The following is a 15,881-nucleotide window of genomic DNA, read 5'->3' as shown; positions in this document are numbered from 1 at the left end:
CCTCGACATTATGTAAATAGAGGAATTTATCTGTAAATATAATATGCGACAATTATTCGGTAGCCATGATAAAACTCAGAGTTTCGAATGTCGCTCAATAAACACTCACAACGCCGCGAGTCCGCTGCCCTAGCCACTGGGCCATTGTGCCTCCACATAACATATATATATAATATAATATAATATATAAATGGGAGTGGCTGTGTGGTAAGTAGCTTGCTTACGAACCGCATGGTTCTGGATTCAGTCCCACTGCGTGGCACCTTGGTCGAGTGTCTTCTACTATAGCCTCAGGCCGACCAAAGCCTTGTGAGTGGATTTGCCCGACGGAAACTGAAAGAAGCCCGTCGTATATATGTGCGTGTGTGTGTGTTTGTCTCCCCCCCCCCCTACATCGCTTGACAACTGATGCTGGTGTGTTTACGTCCTCGTAACATAGCGGTTCGACAAAAGCGACCGCTAGAATAAGTACTAGGCTTACAAAGAATAAGTACTGGGGTCGATTTACTCAACTAAAAGGTGGTGCTCCAACATGGCCAGTCAAATGACAAACAAAAGAATAAATATTATACATATATATATATCATCATCGTTTAACGTCCGCTGTCCATGCTAGCATGGGTTGGATGATTTGACTGAAGAGAGACAGAGAGAGGGGTACTTAAAACGAAACTTTTTTTTATCGGCTATTAGAGTAAGGTAAGGGAGATAACTCTTCCTTTGCCGTAAGAAATAAGTTTTATAATTGCGTTGAAAAAATTATTGTGTCTGAAATGTATAAAGGTTTTCCAACTTACCTCTTTCATTGAAAGAGATTTCTGTTTTTTAATTATCCCTGATGCTGTATTAAATACCCCAATTTGTTAAATGGGAGACTACTCTGCATAATACTTTTACATAATATTCTTCATATAGATGTAGTTACGTAGCCTTATCTTGGATAGTCTTAATATTTGCAGGGTTACAGGAATATATTAATTTCTTTCGTTACTGGGTTAATGTTTGAAGAAAACAGCTATTTGAATAAATCGCTTTCTTTTTCTTTCATATTGACATGTCACAGGTTGGAACAAAATGTCATGTCCTGCTTACACAAGAGAACACTCTATTAAAGCAGGTCTTTATTTGTTTTATCAAATTTAAATAGTGAAGTCAACAATTGAAATGTGAACACAGAAGTAAAGCATCCATCCATCCGATCTTAGTCATTGCCCCTGTGTACATATTAAATATCTAAATTCAATAGGAAATAGATTGTCTTTTCAAATTTTCTCAACGGCTTAGTCTGTGAGAAGAAGAAAAGAGAAGCAGTCCCTTCATGACAGTTGGGAAATAAAAGGAGAATGAAAGTACAAGTTTTCATCTGACTGGACACCTGGTTCAAATGCTTGCAAAAAAATGAGTAATAGTTTAAATTTACTTCCCAATAACAGATGTAGTCAGATAAGCTTCCACAAATTCTATCAACCTAATTTCACTCTAGGTCTGAGTTGATTGGAGGATATAACAGAAGATACTTAACTGAAGGGTATGCAACAGTGATGAATCAAATCAGGAGTTCCTGCAAACCAAGAACTTCCCTAACATAACCATGCACTCATACCTGTACCTTCATTTATAAGATAAAATTAATCTTTTCTTTCAACAATGTCAAGTATATTAAATCAGCCTCACAATTATATATCAGGAGAAATAGAACTGCAATGATCCTATTTCATTCATATTTGAAACATACACAAAGTAAAATGGTTCCAACTGAGAATAAAATTTATTTCTTAGATTAGGCATGCCTTTATGTTGCAAGCCACTTTGTCATTAAACAAATAAACATACTAATCCGCTGAAAATAACAGCCAAATCTCCCTCAAATTACACCTTCTTTTAAAAAATTGGAACACATAAGATAATTGCAATTTTAGATAGCACTAAAGCAAGATATCTACACGTTGAAAACCTTTCAATCATAGATGACCAAGGTTGATCTAAGATTAAACAGCAATATTCATACAACTGAATCTAATATGTCAATTTGCAAAAACAAATATAGAGTGAAATTATTTGAATTAAGAAAATTAGAAAGTTTGAAAAATAACTTTTTAATAAACAATTATATCATGAAAGAAACATTTTAACTATTTAAGAAAACACTAAAATTACTTTATGTTCTTTTCACTTATATCTTAGTGTCCAAAGGTTTGCTGTAATTCTGTGAATGGAATTCCCAGTGACAAGGTTGCAGAAGTGTGACAAAAATTTTCACTCCTCAAGAAAACAAAGGATTAATATAGTCCTTGTGTTCTAAAATGATTATTCCATAATTAATTGCTTCAGTTTCAACACAATTTCATATATAGTCACTCATCAAAAAAGTTGAACTCCAAAAGAAGTAATAAAAATATTAGTAAAGTAACAAAAAATATTTTTTTTAAATTAAAAACTTTTTTATTTATTTATTTTAAAATATATATTTTATTTTTCCAATTCTTCGACATTACAATTTCATTTTTTTAAATTAAAAAGAAATCAGCTGATGGGTTTTCAAAGATATAAAGCTTATGATGAAAATGTCAAAATGGACATAGTTGTAAGAGTTTATATAATTTACTTAAAAGAGAAATGTACAACAGGAATTTTTATAAGCTACTGAATCAGATTAAAAGTATAGAGTGTCGTTAACAATCTTATATTTTAATTAGTTCTAGTGAATATAATCGTCGTTTAAATAAAGAACTTGCATAACAAAGGTAGAGAATTACATATTTATCAAGTTAACTCTCAGTCCACCTGACATGATTCCTTATGGTAATAACAGTAGCTAATGTACATTTCTTTATTTAAGAAAACAAAACCAGCATGAGGAAATTTCAACACACAGACACACACACACAAACATCCTCTCACAAACACTGAACTGAGTCTTTGGAAGAGATCACTTTCAATGGTCCAATCCACGTTGAAGTAAACAGGTAACATTAAGAATTGTTTCTTTCGATTGTAATAGAGTTGAATCCGTCTATGAGCAAAAACCTGTGATAAAGCTTGAGTTCCTGTTTGTAAGGAAATGTCTTACAGTACTTTGACAGTTGATCTAAACTCAAGTACACTTCACCAACAGCACATTATATCCTAGACAAAATGAACTATACAAATACATGTGATGAAAGATCCTCTTCAAATTAGTTTCATTCAATAATACTTCACCCCACCACATCAGTATCTCAGACAATCCATTCATTGGCTGTGATAATGAGTTGAGAAAAAGATGACTGAATGCCTTCATTTGCCACACATCTGGCTCTTACCATTTTAACACACACGTTCTAAATAAAATCTATAGTTAGAACAGCTTATTTATTGTTAAATATGCTAAAAGCTGAAAAGTTAAAACAACATTTTTCTTTAAAAGAAAAACCTATATCATCATCATCTCAATAGAAAGTTGATTGTAAAACCATCAGTTTAAGTCTAGCAAAAGCTTTGACTTCAAAGTTGTGACAATACTTTATTAACAAAACTGAACATGGGATGACTAGCACAAGTTTTCATCCAAACTTCAACATTTGGTGAAACAAGTTTAGCAAGCTTGTTTTTCTGGATTCCAGACCAAGAAACAATATCAGCTAAAGACAAGTCATGACCAACCAACCACTTTCTCTTTGACAGTGTTGTGTCAAGAACTTTTATCATTTCATTTTTTTGTTCAGCATTACCATTATAAAGTAATAAACTGGCTTTGTCTACCCAAGCATCTATCAGTGTTGACTGAACAGGATCTTTATCATATGAGGGGTTTATCAATCTAGAAAAGTATCGAGCAATGTTCACTTCACCATAGATAAAAGTTTGTTTCTCAGGATTGACCATCAGCGAACATCCTTGACGAACTGAAAGTAAAAATTAATAGAAAATGAAATTACAAATTAAATAATAATTTGATTTTCAATGAAAATGACTATTGACATTGTGAATGAAAAGAAACCTGAATTTTACAATGTTTGAAAAACAAATATTAAAAAATAACCATTAATAAATAGCCAGTTAACCCCCGTAAAGATGATCTCTCGTTTTCCATTTATATTATTTTCAGTCTTTCACCAGTTCAATATTCACGATTTATCAAGTGTTTATCATGATCTGTTCTGATTATCTTGATGGTAAGTACTAATCTAATTGAAAATAAACACCTGTTTGGCAGAAGTTATGTACAACACACCAACTAGTAAAGTTTTCTTCAACATCAAACAAGCCAAAATTTTCTGAGTACTTGGCAAAAACGATCCATCTAAACATGGTGTGATAATTTCAGGTGAATCAGCTTAAATCTTCAACATTCACATGATCGCATTTCTTTTTTACTGTATTAGAACAGAACATTATGAATGTAAACATTACAGATGAGCTCTCTAATATGTAATCATAAATTCAAGATGGTTAGAAATAAAAAGTAGCTCATGGGATTTTTGTATATCAGAAGCTACACTCTCCAATGTAGCATATCATCATCATCATCATTGTTTAACGTCTGCTTTCCATGCTAGCATGGGTTGGATGACTTGACCGAGGACTGGCAAACCAGATGGCTGCACCAGGCTCCAATCTGATCTGGCAGAGTTTCTACAGCTGGATGCCCTTCCTAACACCAATCACTCCGAGAATGTACTGGGTGCTTTTACGTACCACCAGCAGGAGGGCCAGTCAGGTGGTACTGGCAACGGCCACGCTCAAAATGGTGTATTTTACATGCCACCTGCACAGGAGCCAGTCCAGTGGCACTGGCAACGACCTCGCTTGAATGTTTTTTCATGTGCCACCGGCACAAGTACCAGTAAGGCGATGCTGGTAACGATCACGCTCGAATGGTGCTTTTTACATGCCGTCAGTGTTTAATCTCCAGAATCTATGATCAAAAGCATTCCAGACATGACCATCTCTCATTATCTCTGTGTTTTAGTATATCTAGGACTATATAATTTAATGTGTCCTTATTTTCTTTAATAAGAGTAGGATATGATTCAAAGGAGATTTTGTTATTTCTAACAAGCTAAGCAACCACACAGAAACTACCCATCCCAGCACCCTATTATGTTGTACCAACAGGTAAATAATTCTAATTCTTTCAGTTCACGAAAGTGATAGCAAGTTCTAATGCTATGAGTGAGTAGTAAAAGAAATTCAGCTAAATCCCTTGAAGCTGCAAACTTTAAATTACAACAAGTATCCTACCAATAAAACAAAGAAAGATTTATAGGAAACTGTTTTTTAAAAAAAGGCAAATAAATGGTGCAGGAATGGCTGTGTGGTTGAGCTCACTTAGCAATCACATGATTTCAGGTTCAGTTCTACTGCACAGCACCATGGGTTAGCCCCAAGCCCAAAAATGCCTTGTGAGTAAACTTGGTAGATGGAAACTGTGTGGAAGCCCACCATGTATATGTGCCGGTGCCCCTGGGCCGGCTCTTGTGCGGGTGACACATGAGGTTTTTCAAGCGAGATCGTTGCCGGTGCCCCTGGACTGGCTCATGTGCGGGCGACACATGAAATCTTTCGAGCGAGATCGTTGCCAGTGCCACTGGACTGGCTCTTGTGCGGGTGACACATGAAATGTTTTGAGCGGGACGGGATCATTGCCAGTGCTCCTTGACTGGCTCGTGTGCGGGCGACACATGAAGTCTTCCGAGCGGGATCGTTGCCAGTGCCCCTGGGCTGGCTCTTGTGCGGGTGACACATGAGGTTTTTCGAGCGAGATCGTTGCCAGTGCCCCTGGACTGGCTCTTGTGCTGGTGACACATGAAATTTCTTCGAGTGAGATCATTGCCGCTGCCCCTGAACTGGCTCTTGTGTGGGGTTGTTGTGGGATTTTCGAGCGGGATCGTTGCTGGTGCCCCTGGACTGGCTCTTGTGCGGGTGACACATGAGGTTTCTCGAGCGAGATGAGCGTGGCCGTTGCCAGTACCACCTGACTGGCCTTCGTGCGGGTGACACGTAAAAGCACCCACTACACTCTCTGAGTGGTTGGCGTTAGGAAGGGCATCCAGCTGTAGAAACACTGCCAAATCAGATTGGAGCCTGGTGTAGTCATCTGGTTTCACCAGTCCTCAGTCAAATCGTCCAACCCATGCTAGCATGGAAAGCGGACGTTAAACGACGACGTATGTGTGTGTGTGTATGCATGTCTTTGTCCAACAACACTACTTGACAACCAGTGTTGATTTGTATATCTCCCTGTAACTTAGCAGTTTGGCAGAAGACACCAATAGAATAAGTACCAAACTCATAAATACCAGGATCAATTTGTTCTTCGAAAACCCTTCAAGATCAAGCCCCAGTCAAATGACTGAAACATGTAAAAGATAAAAGACAAATAGAAAAGTAGTTCTAATGGTTCTTTTACCATTTTTGTAAATAATTGTAAGCAGCAGATCATTTGACAGCCGACTGTCTTCCGGTTTCTTCAAAGGTGTGGCCAAGTCAAATAAATTACGTAGTTTTGGTGAAGGTTTCTTCTCGACAGAAGAATGAACATATATAGTAGGCTTAACTTTCAAACTTCGTGAGAGTTCTTGATATAGAATAAGTATAGACAACGGGATTGAATTCGGGTCAACACCAATCACTAAATCTTGAAATTTAACATTCTGTAGAATAAAATAAAATAAATTATATAAATACAAGAAAAAGAAATCACACATCATTATTAAGTTTATTATTCTGTAGTTATTAGGTTATCCTTTTGTAACCATAATTCAAATGAAAAATAAAACACGAGGCATTTTCAGCCATAGGAAAATATTACCCTGCTTGGTAACAAGTGAGGGTTGGTGACAGGAAGAGCATGTGGCCACAGAAAATCTATTCCAACGAATTTCATCTGACCCATGAAAGTATGAAAAAAATGGGCATTATAAGAATGATGATGGTCATAATGAGGTGTGTGTGTTTCCATGCATCTTTGCATCAACCCTGCTTGGGCAACAGTGGCATTTATTTCCTGCATAATCAACATGTCTGGCAGCTTGATAGTTCAACATACAAAGTTGTGGAATAAAGAATCTTACTTGAAAAGAAAGTAAATGTTAACACCAAGAAAGACATCCATCCCTAGAATACTACTTGAAGAGGTTTCATCCAACACATGTCAACAGAGAAAAAGCAGGCCAAAGAGCAATGATGATGACAATGATCAGAAAAGCCCTAACATGAAGTTATCATTGCATGTTTTCTTTCACAGAAACAGAGGTCATATATTGATATATATTTTTTCTGTTTCCATTTTCTCATCTCCATATATAAAGAGAGAAGAGAAAGATAAGTGATTGGTGTATGGTTAAAGATCAATGCTCTACTATTCCATTCCTTTTATGTCCAGTTTTTCTATGCAAGCATGAGTTAAATGAAAATGTAATGTGATGCATTGCTTTACAGCTAAATGCCCTTCCTGACACTAACCCTAAACAGTTTTACAAGTAAGAGATCACTTATTCTACAGTTTCAAAGGCATGAAGTGCCCAGACAAATTGTTGACAGGAGAAACTGACAACACCACAAACTACAATTTGGCACAAATAGCTGCAGATGTAAACACATGCATGCATGCACACACACAACAATTTTCTCTCTCTTCCTGTTTACCAAAACCAGTTACAAGGCTTTTAAAGGTGCTCTACAACAGGACTGAACCTAAAACATATGGCTGGGAAATAAACTTCTCAACCACACAGCCATGTCTGTTAACACAGAAACCATCTCCAGAATGAGATAATTTTATTTTCCTCAGTTAACTCATTTAAAAGATTAACCATTAAACAAAGAATACCATTGCAAAACTTAGTTCTAACATTTCACACAAATAGTATCCATGACAATGTTTTGTAGCATTTTTTTTTTATAGAAAAGAGACATCAAAGAGCCAAATTGAAACTGTACTTACATCTAGAACAGGGCCCGATGTCTGACTACTCTCCTGGCATTCACTTCCACATGACATTTTATCTAATTCATCTTGTATTCTTTTGAGTCGAGCAAAGATAGCAGCTTGTTGCATCTCAAGTTGAGAAATTGGGTCAGTCAGTGTCTTCATGTGGAAAAGGAAAAAAAAACAAAAAAACAATATAACAGAAATAAATCAAAACTAAGAAAGCATCTGAAAGTTAAATCCAGAATCAATATAAAAGATAACTAAAATAAACAACTCCTTTTGTATTAATTCTTACACTTCAATATTTCTGAGAAATAATCACAAAAACAAAGTTGGAGGAGTTGGACAAAAAGTGTACAATTGTCATCCAGAATGTTGATCATTTTCTTGTAATTTGTGTAGTTTATAGCCCTGGGTCTAACATGATTAACCGATCAACCAGATCTATGATCAAAGGCATTCCAAATATGACTGTCTTTATACCTGATAGTATTTCCATAACCATATTATCCACTGTTTTTTTCTTCTTTTTTTTTCAAAGCTAATAGGATGTATTTGAAGATTTGACTACTCTTTCTGGTAGGTTGAATACCACATAGAGGCTCCCTCATATTGTGCTATACTCTGTCCACCACTTAATGCTTATGACTTTTCATTCAACCAAACTGCAAATAAACATGGTAGTAACTTTCTCACTATGTAGGAGAATACTACAAAAATTAACACATATTTTCTTAGGTTTAAGTATTTCTTCTCCATTATCGATATTGAAGTCCTGATTAAGGGTTGTAGGTGATGAGTGTTGAGAAACGGTAATGGTAAATTCCATATTAAATTCATCCCACAAAGGTATTTACAACCAAGCAGATATACTACTGAACTGCAACTAATTCCATGATAATAGTTTACAAGACAGTCTCATCAGTAAATGAAATTTTTAGAAACACATTAGAACAAGTAAACTGGAGTAGTTTCCCTTTGCCTGCACCAAGTAGCCATAAGCCCCCTAATATTTTCATCATTTTACGGGGGGAAAATATGGGTATGAAACATAAGCCATAAATAATGAGATCATTTGTGATATAAATGAAGTAAAATTAGCTTTAACAGATAATCAAAACTGACAGTTTATCGAGCATGTTTTCTAATCCATAGCACCTTTTAAAAAGGGTAAAGATTAAACTTATGCGCTTTCATTACAACTTACAGTGTCTCTATGCACTTATACATGCTGCCCTTGTTTCAAACCGATTTGAAAATAATGAAGAATTTAGTCAAATAATTTTGTGTTTATCAATCTGATGTCAGGAACATAAATTGACATAACATTTTGAAGGAATTTTTAATTTAGATTACTTTGAACCCGGGAATTTGTATTATAGAACCAGAAGTAGCCTCAGGCAGATTGATATCAAGAGGGTTAAGCAAATTTCACTGTTTTTACACAAAAATTTTAGGTTAGCTTTGCATTCCTAAAGAAAACATCACAAGGATATACATGTATATGTTTGAATGTATGCACACACACACAGAGGGAGTGTTGCAGGCAGAGTGGTTGGTGTCTTTCTCAACTGTGCCCTAAAGCTGGTGAAGTTGTAGAAATTCTGCAGCAACCACTTGACTTTTCTTGGAGTGGTGGCAAATAGCCGAATCCTGCTGCCATACATATGAAACCATTCAACAAAACCTAACGCCTTTCTTGATCACAAACATTTTCATTTTATTTTCCCTTGTTATCCACCACAATTTGCTAGAGATTACCTTTATTACTTTTCCTTCAATAAATGGAAAACATCTCTTTACTTGGACAGACTAGCAGCCATCTACCACAAACTAAACATTCCAAGATAACAAAACTAAAACTATTATCTGTGCTATTTACCTCAGTCAGCCGTACTTAATACAGATGGTCCTTCTGAGTACTGTCATCACCATTTTGCTCAAGTAGGGACAAGTGTAGAATATCAACATTCATCAACATTTATATACATCATTTTAATGCCCACTTTTCCAAACTTGCAGGAGTCAGAAAAAATTTGCTGAGGTAGATTTTTTATGGAGGATGCCTTTCCTGTTGCAAACCTCATACTTTTCTAAACAAAGCAGTATTTACCCATAGCTGGACTTGTTTTCACAGAAGATTGAAAGTATGTGACAGTACTTATATGATGGTGATGCTCATTTACAACTATCACGAACGCGCACATACACACAAAACAATTTTCTTTCAATTCTGTTAATTAAATCCACTCACAAGGCTGTACATGTATATAAATGTTGATGGCCAAAGGCTATGGTAGAAGACTCTTGTCCAAGATTCCATGAAGTGAGACAGAACCCAAAACCAAACGGTTTGGGAAGCAAATCTCTTCGCTAAACAACCATAGGTTTTCGGCAGTTTCCATCTACCAAATTAACTCACAAAGTATTGGTCAACCTGAGGCTATAATTGAAGACACCCAAGGTGCCATGCAATGGGACTGAACCTGAAAACATTAAGTTCCAAAGAAAACTTCTTAACCACACAGTCGTGCCTGTGCCATAGTATTAACATATTTAATGACTGAAAGATTACAAATAATAAAAACCAATTTCAAGAGAATCTTATAGTTTGAACCAGTGAACTTTGGTCAAGAATTTCAATACTCTAACTACACTGCCACAACAACAAACATCATGTGTGTGTGTACACATACACAGGTACTCATCATTTACATTATTTAATGTCAGTCTTCCATGCTGGCATGGGTTGGGTGGTTTGACAGGATCTGGTAAACCAGAGGACTGCACCAAGCTCCACCAACTGCTTTGGCATGGTTTTTACAGCTGGATGCACTTTATGATGTCAACCATTTTACACACTGGACTGGATACTTTTTACATGACAATATATATATATATATATATATATATATATATATATATATATATATATATAGTGTTACCTGTTATGCAAATACTCATAATTAGAATAAATATGCTACTGAAACATGTGTAGTGATGCTCTGAAATATACAATAGTTTATTCTTGTTTACTCTCTCTATATATATATATATATATATATGTGTGTGTGTGTGTGTGTGTGTGTGTGTTGGGTCATCCCATAAATAATGTGATTTTTTTCAATTGCATGAACTAAAAGTTGGAAGGGGATTGGGATAAACTACTTGCATCAACTTGCTATAAAAGCAGGTAGTAATTTTACCTTGTTCTTATTCTAAGTGCAAGTTTTGAAGAGTGCAGTTCGATTTTAACCGTTATTTTTTCAAAGCTATAATGGAAGTGAAAAAGGAGCATATTTGGCATATTTTGCTTTATGAGTTCAATAAACGCAACAGAAAGTGCGAAGAATATTAATGCAGTATATGGGATTGGACAATAAGCGTAACCAGTGTCAACAATGGTTTCAGAAATTCCAAAACAAAAACTACAGCCTCGAAGATGAGCCTCGTCCTGGAAGATCTGTCGAGCTCGATGAGGATGTCCTGCAAACCCTGATGAAACAAAATCCCATCATAACTGTTGAGGAACTAGCAGAAAAGCTTGGATTTGGTCATTCAACCATTCATCGACACCTGTGTGCCATCGGAAAAGTCAGCAAATTGGGTCAAAAGTGAATGCATGCTCTTCTTTGCTGTCATGTCTCACAAATAAACCTTTTTTTAACCAAATAATCACAGGTGACAAGAAATGGGTTCTCTATAAAAATGTCTCGGAGTGGTTGGCATTAGGAAAGGCATTAGAAAACATGCCAAATCAGATTGGTGTCTGGTACAGCCCCCTCGGCTTCCCAGCCCTAGTCAAACTGTCCAACACATGCCAGCATGGACAATGGATGTTAAATGTTGACGATGATGATATAATAAGTTCGTGTTTTGAAACTGATTTAGTAAAAGGAAGTAAAAGCTTCCAGAGTTATTTGAAGGGTGTCCCTCTTGTGGTACATAGGGATGATAGCCAAGAAGCTAGAAATGCATTCACCATAGAGGGTAACCATGAAATGACTGTTGGTGTTTTAACACCTACTGCCTAAGGCAAGAATTGTTCTCAATGGCAACCAGCAAGAACTGTTCTTAACAGTAAATAGACTCTTTCTTAGAAGAAAAAGCAAGCAGAAAAATGACAATAAAATATAACTAAGTACAAATAAAAAAGAAAAAAAGCACCCCATTTCATGTTGCTCTGTAATAACTTCAACATTTAGCATGTGATACACTGTGCATTTGTACTGGCAATGTCGATTTGATGGAGAGTGAGATCATGTATGGCACAAATATTTGATCCTTATAAACAAAGCATTTGTGCAAGTTGTTCGGCAAGACATTGCAAAACCCTCATCTGTCATTTATGACAGGAAAGAAAATCCAGTTCATCAAATGAAAGTACTCAGTATTAAAACAGATCATGCATAATATATGACACAATTTTTTCTGCAGGCATGAAAGAGAATTGGTGCCAAGTTTCCTTGTATTTTAAAGCTGGCAAGTTTTAAGTTTCATAAGGACCACCAAATCACAGCTCACTCAGTCAACCATTAAATTGACAGTGGTGTGAAATCAAGATATTCCTCAAACCAGAATGGAGTATGACTTGCTGGAATGTGGAATGCTGAATGACAGGGTGGTTAAGAAGTAAATTTTACAATCACATAGCCTTGGTGGGTTCAAGCTTACAATGCAGTTTTATCTTCCATTTTCCTTACTAGCCATGGGGACCCTGCAATGTCATGATACTGTCTACTCAGACAGTATAAAACAAAAATTGTACTGAGTTTGTTTAAATTGTTTGCTTTGTTTTGGTCTGATGGTGATGAAATTCATCATCATCGTTTAACGTCTGCTTTCCATGCTAGCATGGGTTGGGCGATTTGACTGAAGACTGGTGAAACTAGATGGCTACACCAGGCTCCAATCTGATTTGGCAGAGTTTCTACAGCTGGATGCCCTTCCTAACGCCAACCACTCCAAGAGTTGTTTAAGGCAAAAGGAGAACTTTAACTATGCTATGCACCAATTTTACAATGTTCCCTAAGATTTTCAATAGCATATTGTACCCTGCCATGATTCATTATTAAAGCTACATAGTCTATACCAAGATAAAGCAACACAGTAGCTTCATGTGGTTGCTAGGTCTGCTATAAATAGCAGCCAAATCTAACCCAAATAAGATTTCTACCATCTTGAGAAAAAAGGAAGGACATAGATAATTTAGTACTGGATACAATGTCCTTCCTTGAAAACAAGCTGGGATAGTCATGGTTGGAATGTCTAATCATATGCCTGTTCAGTCATGGATGATCTGAAGCTAAACAAGAAATGCCTTTGTTTTGCTTACAACATAGTGCTGTGATAAGATACCAGTCACTGATCATTAGTTTACTAATCCAGCACTATTGACATGGTCAGCTAAAACTTACTGAACATCAATAAGAACTGAAATAGTCACCAGTCTTTTTAAAAGAAGAAATACAATTAGAAAATGTTGGGAATAAAATCACTCAGCAAAAAAAAAAAAGAACAATAATGACTTGAACAGAACAGTTTCATTAAATTTTTTTTTAAATTAATTTCCCCATCAAAGTCGTTAATTATCGAGGATTAATTGAAGAAACAGACCATTATAGAATTGGAGCAGGAAATCAGTACAAATTAGTTTAATTCTTTATATATATATATGTTAATTGAAAACTTATCTGCTAAAAAACAGTTAAGTCACATCTACACACTTAAAAAGGGGGGGGCATAGGATAATGTAATCCTAGTGTGTGCAAAAAAAAAAATACTTAGGAAGAGAGACAGTATTGATAACAAATCTGTCCTATCAAACCGAGTCAATACTAAACAACACCAACTGAACACTTCTATTCATCGATAGACACTTAGAGGCAAAATCACAGCTAAGTTAATAGACTACAAGTTATACAGGTAAGTTAACAGTTTATATTGTCACCTGCAGAGCATTGAGTCCTTGGAAAATGTTCTTAATTCTTAATAAACTAGGTCCTCTTAGCTGAATAAATAACAAGTTCTGTTTATTATTGTAAGCAACAAGGCATTGTTGCATAATTAAGAATTATTACATTTGCTCCTAGTTTTGAACTCAAAACCCTTTTAGGGGCTTGGAGAGGATAACCACAAACTAGTCCAGTGTATTGTGCATGGATCAATACATGTAAACAAATGTTTCAATGGCACCCCATGAGCTGTGGAACATTTTATTATTATACACACACACAAATATGTGTGTGTGTGTGTGTATGTACACACACACAGAATATAAGAATAGTGGATACGCAGAATCATTAAATAAGAAGCCTTGCAGTATTTAGTTACAGCTCTTTACATTCTGAGTTCAAATCTCAGTGAAGTCAATTTTACCTTTCATCCCTCTAGGATCAATGAAACAAAGTATAAGTTATGTACCATAGTTGGTGTAATCAACCAATACCCTGCCCCCATCCCCAACACACCAAATTTCAGATGTTATGCCAATATCAAAAAACATAACTTAACCCTTTAGTATTCAGATTATTGTGTCAAATGTCTGCTTAGTTATTTGCATTTATTTGAATCAGTCATGCATTATGCTGTAACTTTGAGATTTCAATGACATGATTGTTTATTTCTAGAATAATACTGTAAATATGAGAGGCCAGATCTGGCCAGTTTGAACATAAAGCAGGTAGAATATTTTGGCTGGATATGGCCAGTTTAAATGCTAAAGGGTTAAGTAATCATTAATCATGTTTTAAAACATCCACTAAATATTTCTATATTGTTGTAACAAACCAATAACCAAACAGAATTTCAGGGATATGAATAAAAAAAACCGTTAAACAATAGCAGCATGGTGTACAGCTCTCTTCCATGTGATTCTCATATAACATATGACCCACTTAAAAAGTAAAGGTGCATGCACTTCAATCAGTTATAAAAACCAGGTAGTAACAACAGCTACTATTACAGTTACTAGTAATAAAATGTATTTCAATTAAATTACAGAGAATTATTTTGCTGTTATTGTTACTTGAGAATACCTGGACTTTTACCTGAGTATTTTCCTCAACATTTTTTAATAAATCCACATGATTCATCACACTTTGGCTGACATGAGTGAAAGAAGAGTTAGATTTGCAAGAAGATATTTCTGATGAAATACTGCAGGACTTTTGATTTACACAAGTGCTGTCTGAATGAGGAATATCATCTATAGAATGAAGTAGTTTTGTAGAAGAGTTTAATTCTTGCTTATTTACAAGGTCAGAGGTTACTGTTTCTTCCTTGGAATTTTGCTTAATTTCACAAGTATATTTATCCATATCTGATGAAGAAGGTTTCATTTCAGTTACATTCTCCACAGACATAGCTGTATTTTCTTTCTGTTGATTACGGGACGAAACTAAAACATAGTCCTCAACTAAAGCTGTCTCAATATTCCCATTGTTTTCACAAACATCAATATTTTCCATTCTATCTTGATTAGCTACACAAGATTTGGTAACAGCAGTTGAAGAATTTTTCATAGTTGTTGGTTGTTCTAAAGGAGTTTTATCAGAGCACATGTCAGATTTTCGTGATTTTTTCTTCTTAGCTCCACATGCAATAACTCGGTGAAGAAACTGTTCTGCAGCTTTAGAAACAGTATTTCCCATTGTAGTAGTCAGCAGCTAACTAACACTAACAACAGAAAACAACTGACTTTCAAAGACTGAAAGAGAAGAGTTGAGGTGTGTAACCAAAATAGACTGACACAACAGTGAGTCAGCAATGCAGAACTTTATAAAGGCATCACTTGGGTTGATTCAATCTATTAATTCTTATGAAACCAGTTCTAGCTTTACTAATTTTTCAGTATAGTTTGTACTATTTTGGAGGGAATATTTGAAATAAAATGAAGAGGTTTTATAGTTTGAATAAATCTCTACTTTTCCAAAATATGAAGGAAACAATAATTTAGAACCAACTC

At 35.5% G+C, this 15,881-nt stretch overlaps 1 protein-coding gene across 1 annotated transcript; it reads right to left on the bottom strand.

The window, feature by feature from the left end:
• Positions 1–2,419: 2,419 nt before the first annotated feature.
• On the bottom strand, positions 2,420–15,606 carry LOC106883068 (putative aminoacyl tRNA synthase complex-interacting multifunctional protein 2). The gene is made up of 4 exons (XM_089350510.1): positions 14,965–15,606; positions 7,928–8,071; positions 6,392–6,635; positions 2,420–3,884 (listed from the first exon to the last, which is right to left on the bottom strand). Exons 1-4 carry the CDS (start codon positions 15,565–15,567, stop codon positions 3,484–3,486), a joined length of 1,392 nt encoding a protein of 463 aa, XP_089206636.1. The 5' UTR covers positions 15,568–15,606; the 3' UTR covers positions 2,420–3,483.
• Positions 15,607–15,881: the final 275 nt, after the last annotated feature.

The sequence above is a fragment of the Octopus bimaculoides genome, chromosome 4 (genome assembly GCF_046866305.1).
Source record: "Octopus bimaculoides isolate indiv1 chromosome 4, ASM4686630v1, whole genome shotgun sequence".
Lineage (NCBI taxonomy): Eukaryota > Metazoa > Mollusca > Cephalopoda > Octopoda > Octopodidae > Octopus > Octopus bimaculoides.
The sequence above is the reverse complement of the archived record's forward strand: the minus strand, read 5'-3'. Positions and strand labels throughout refer to the sequence as shown.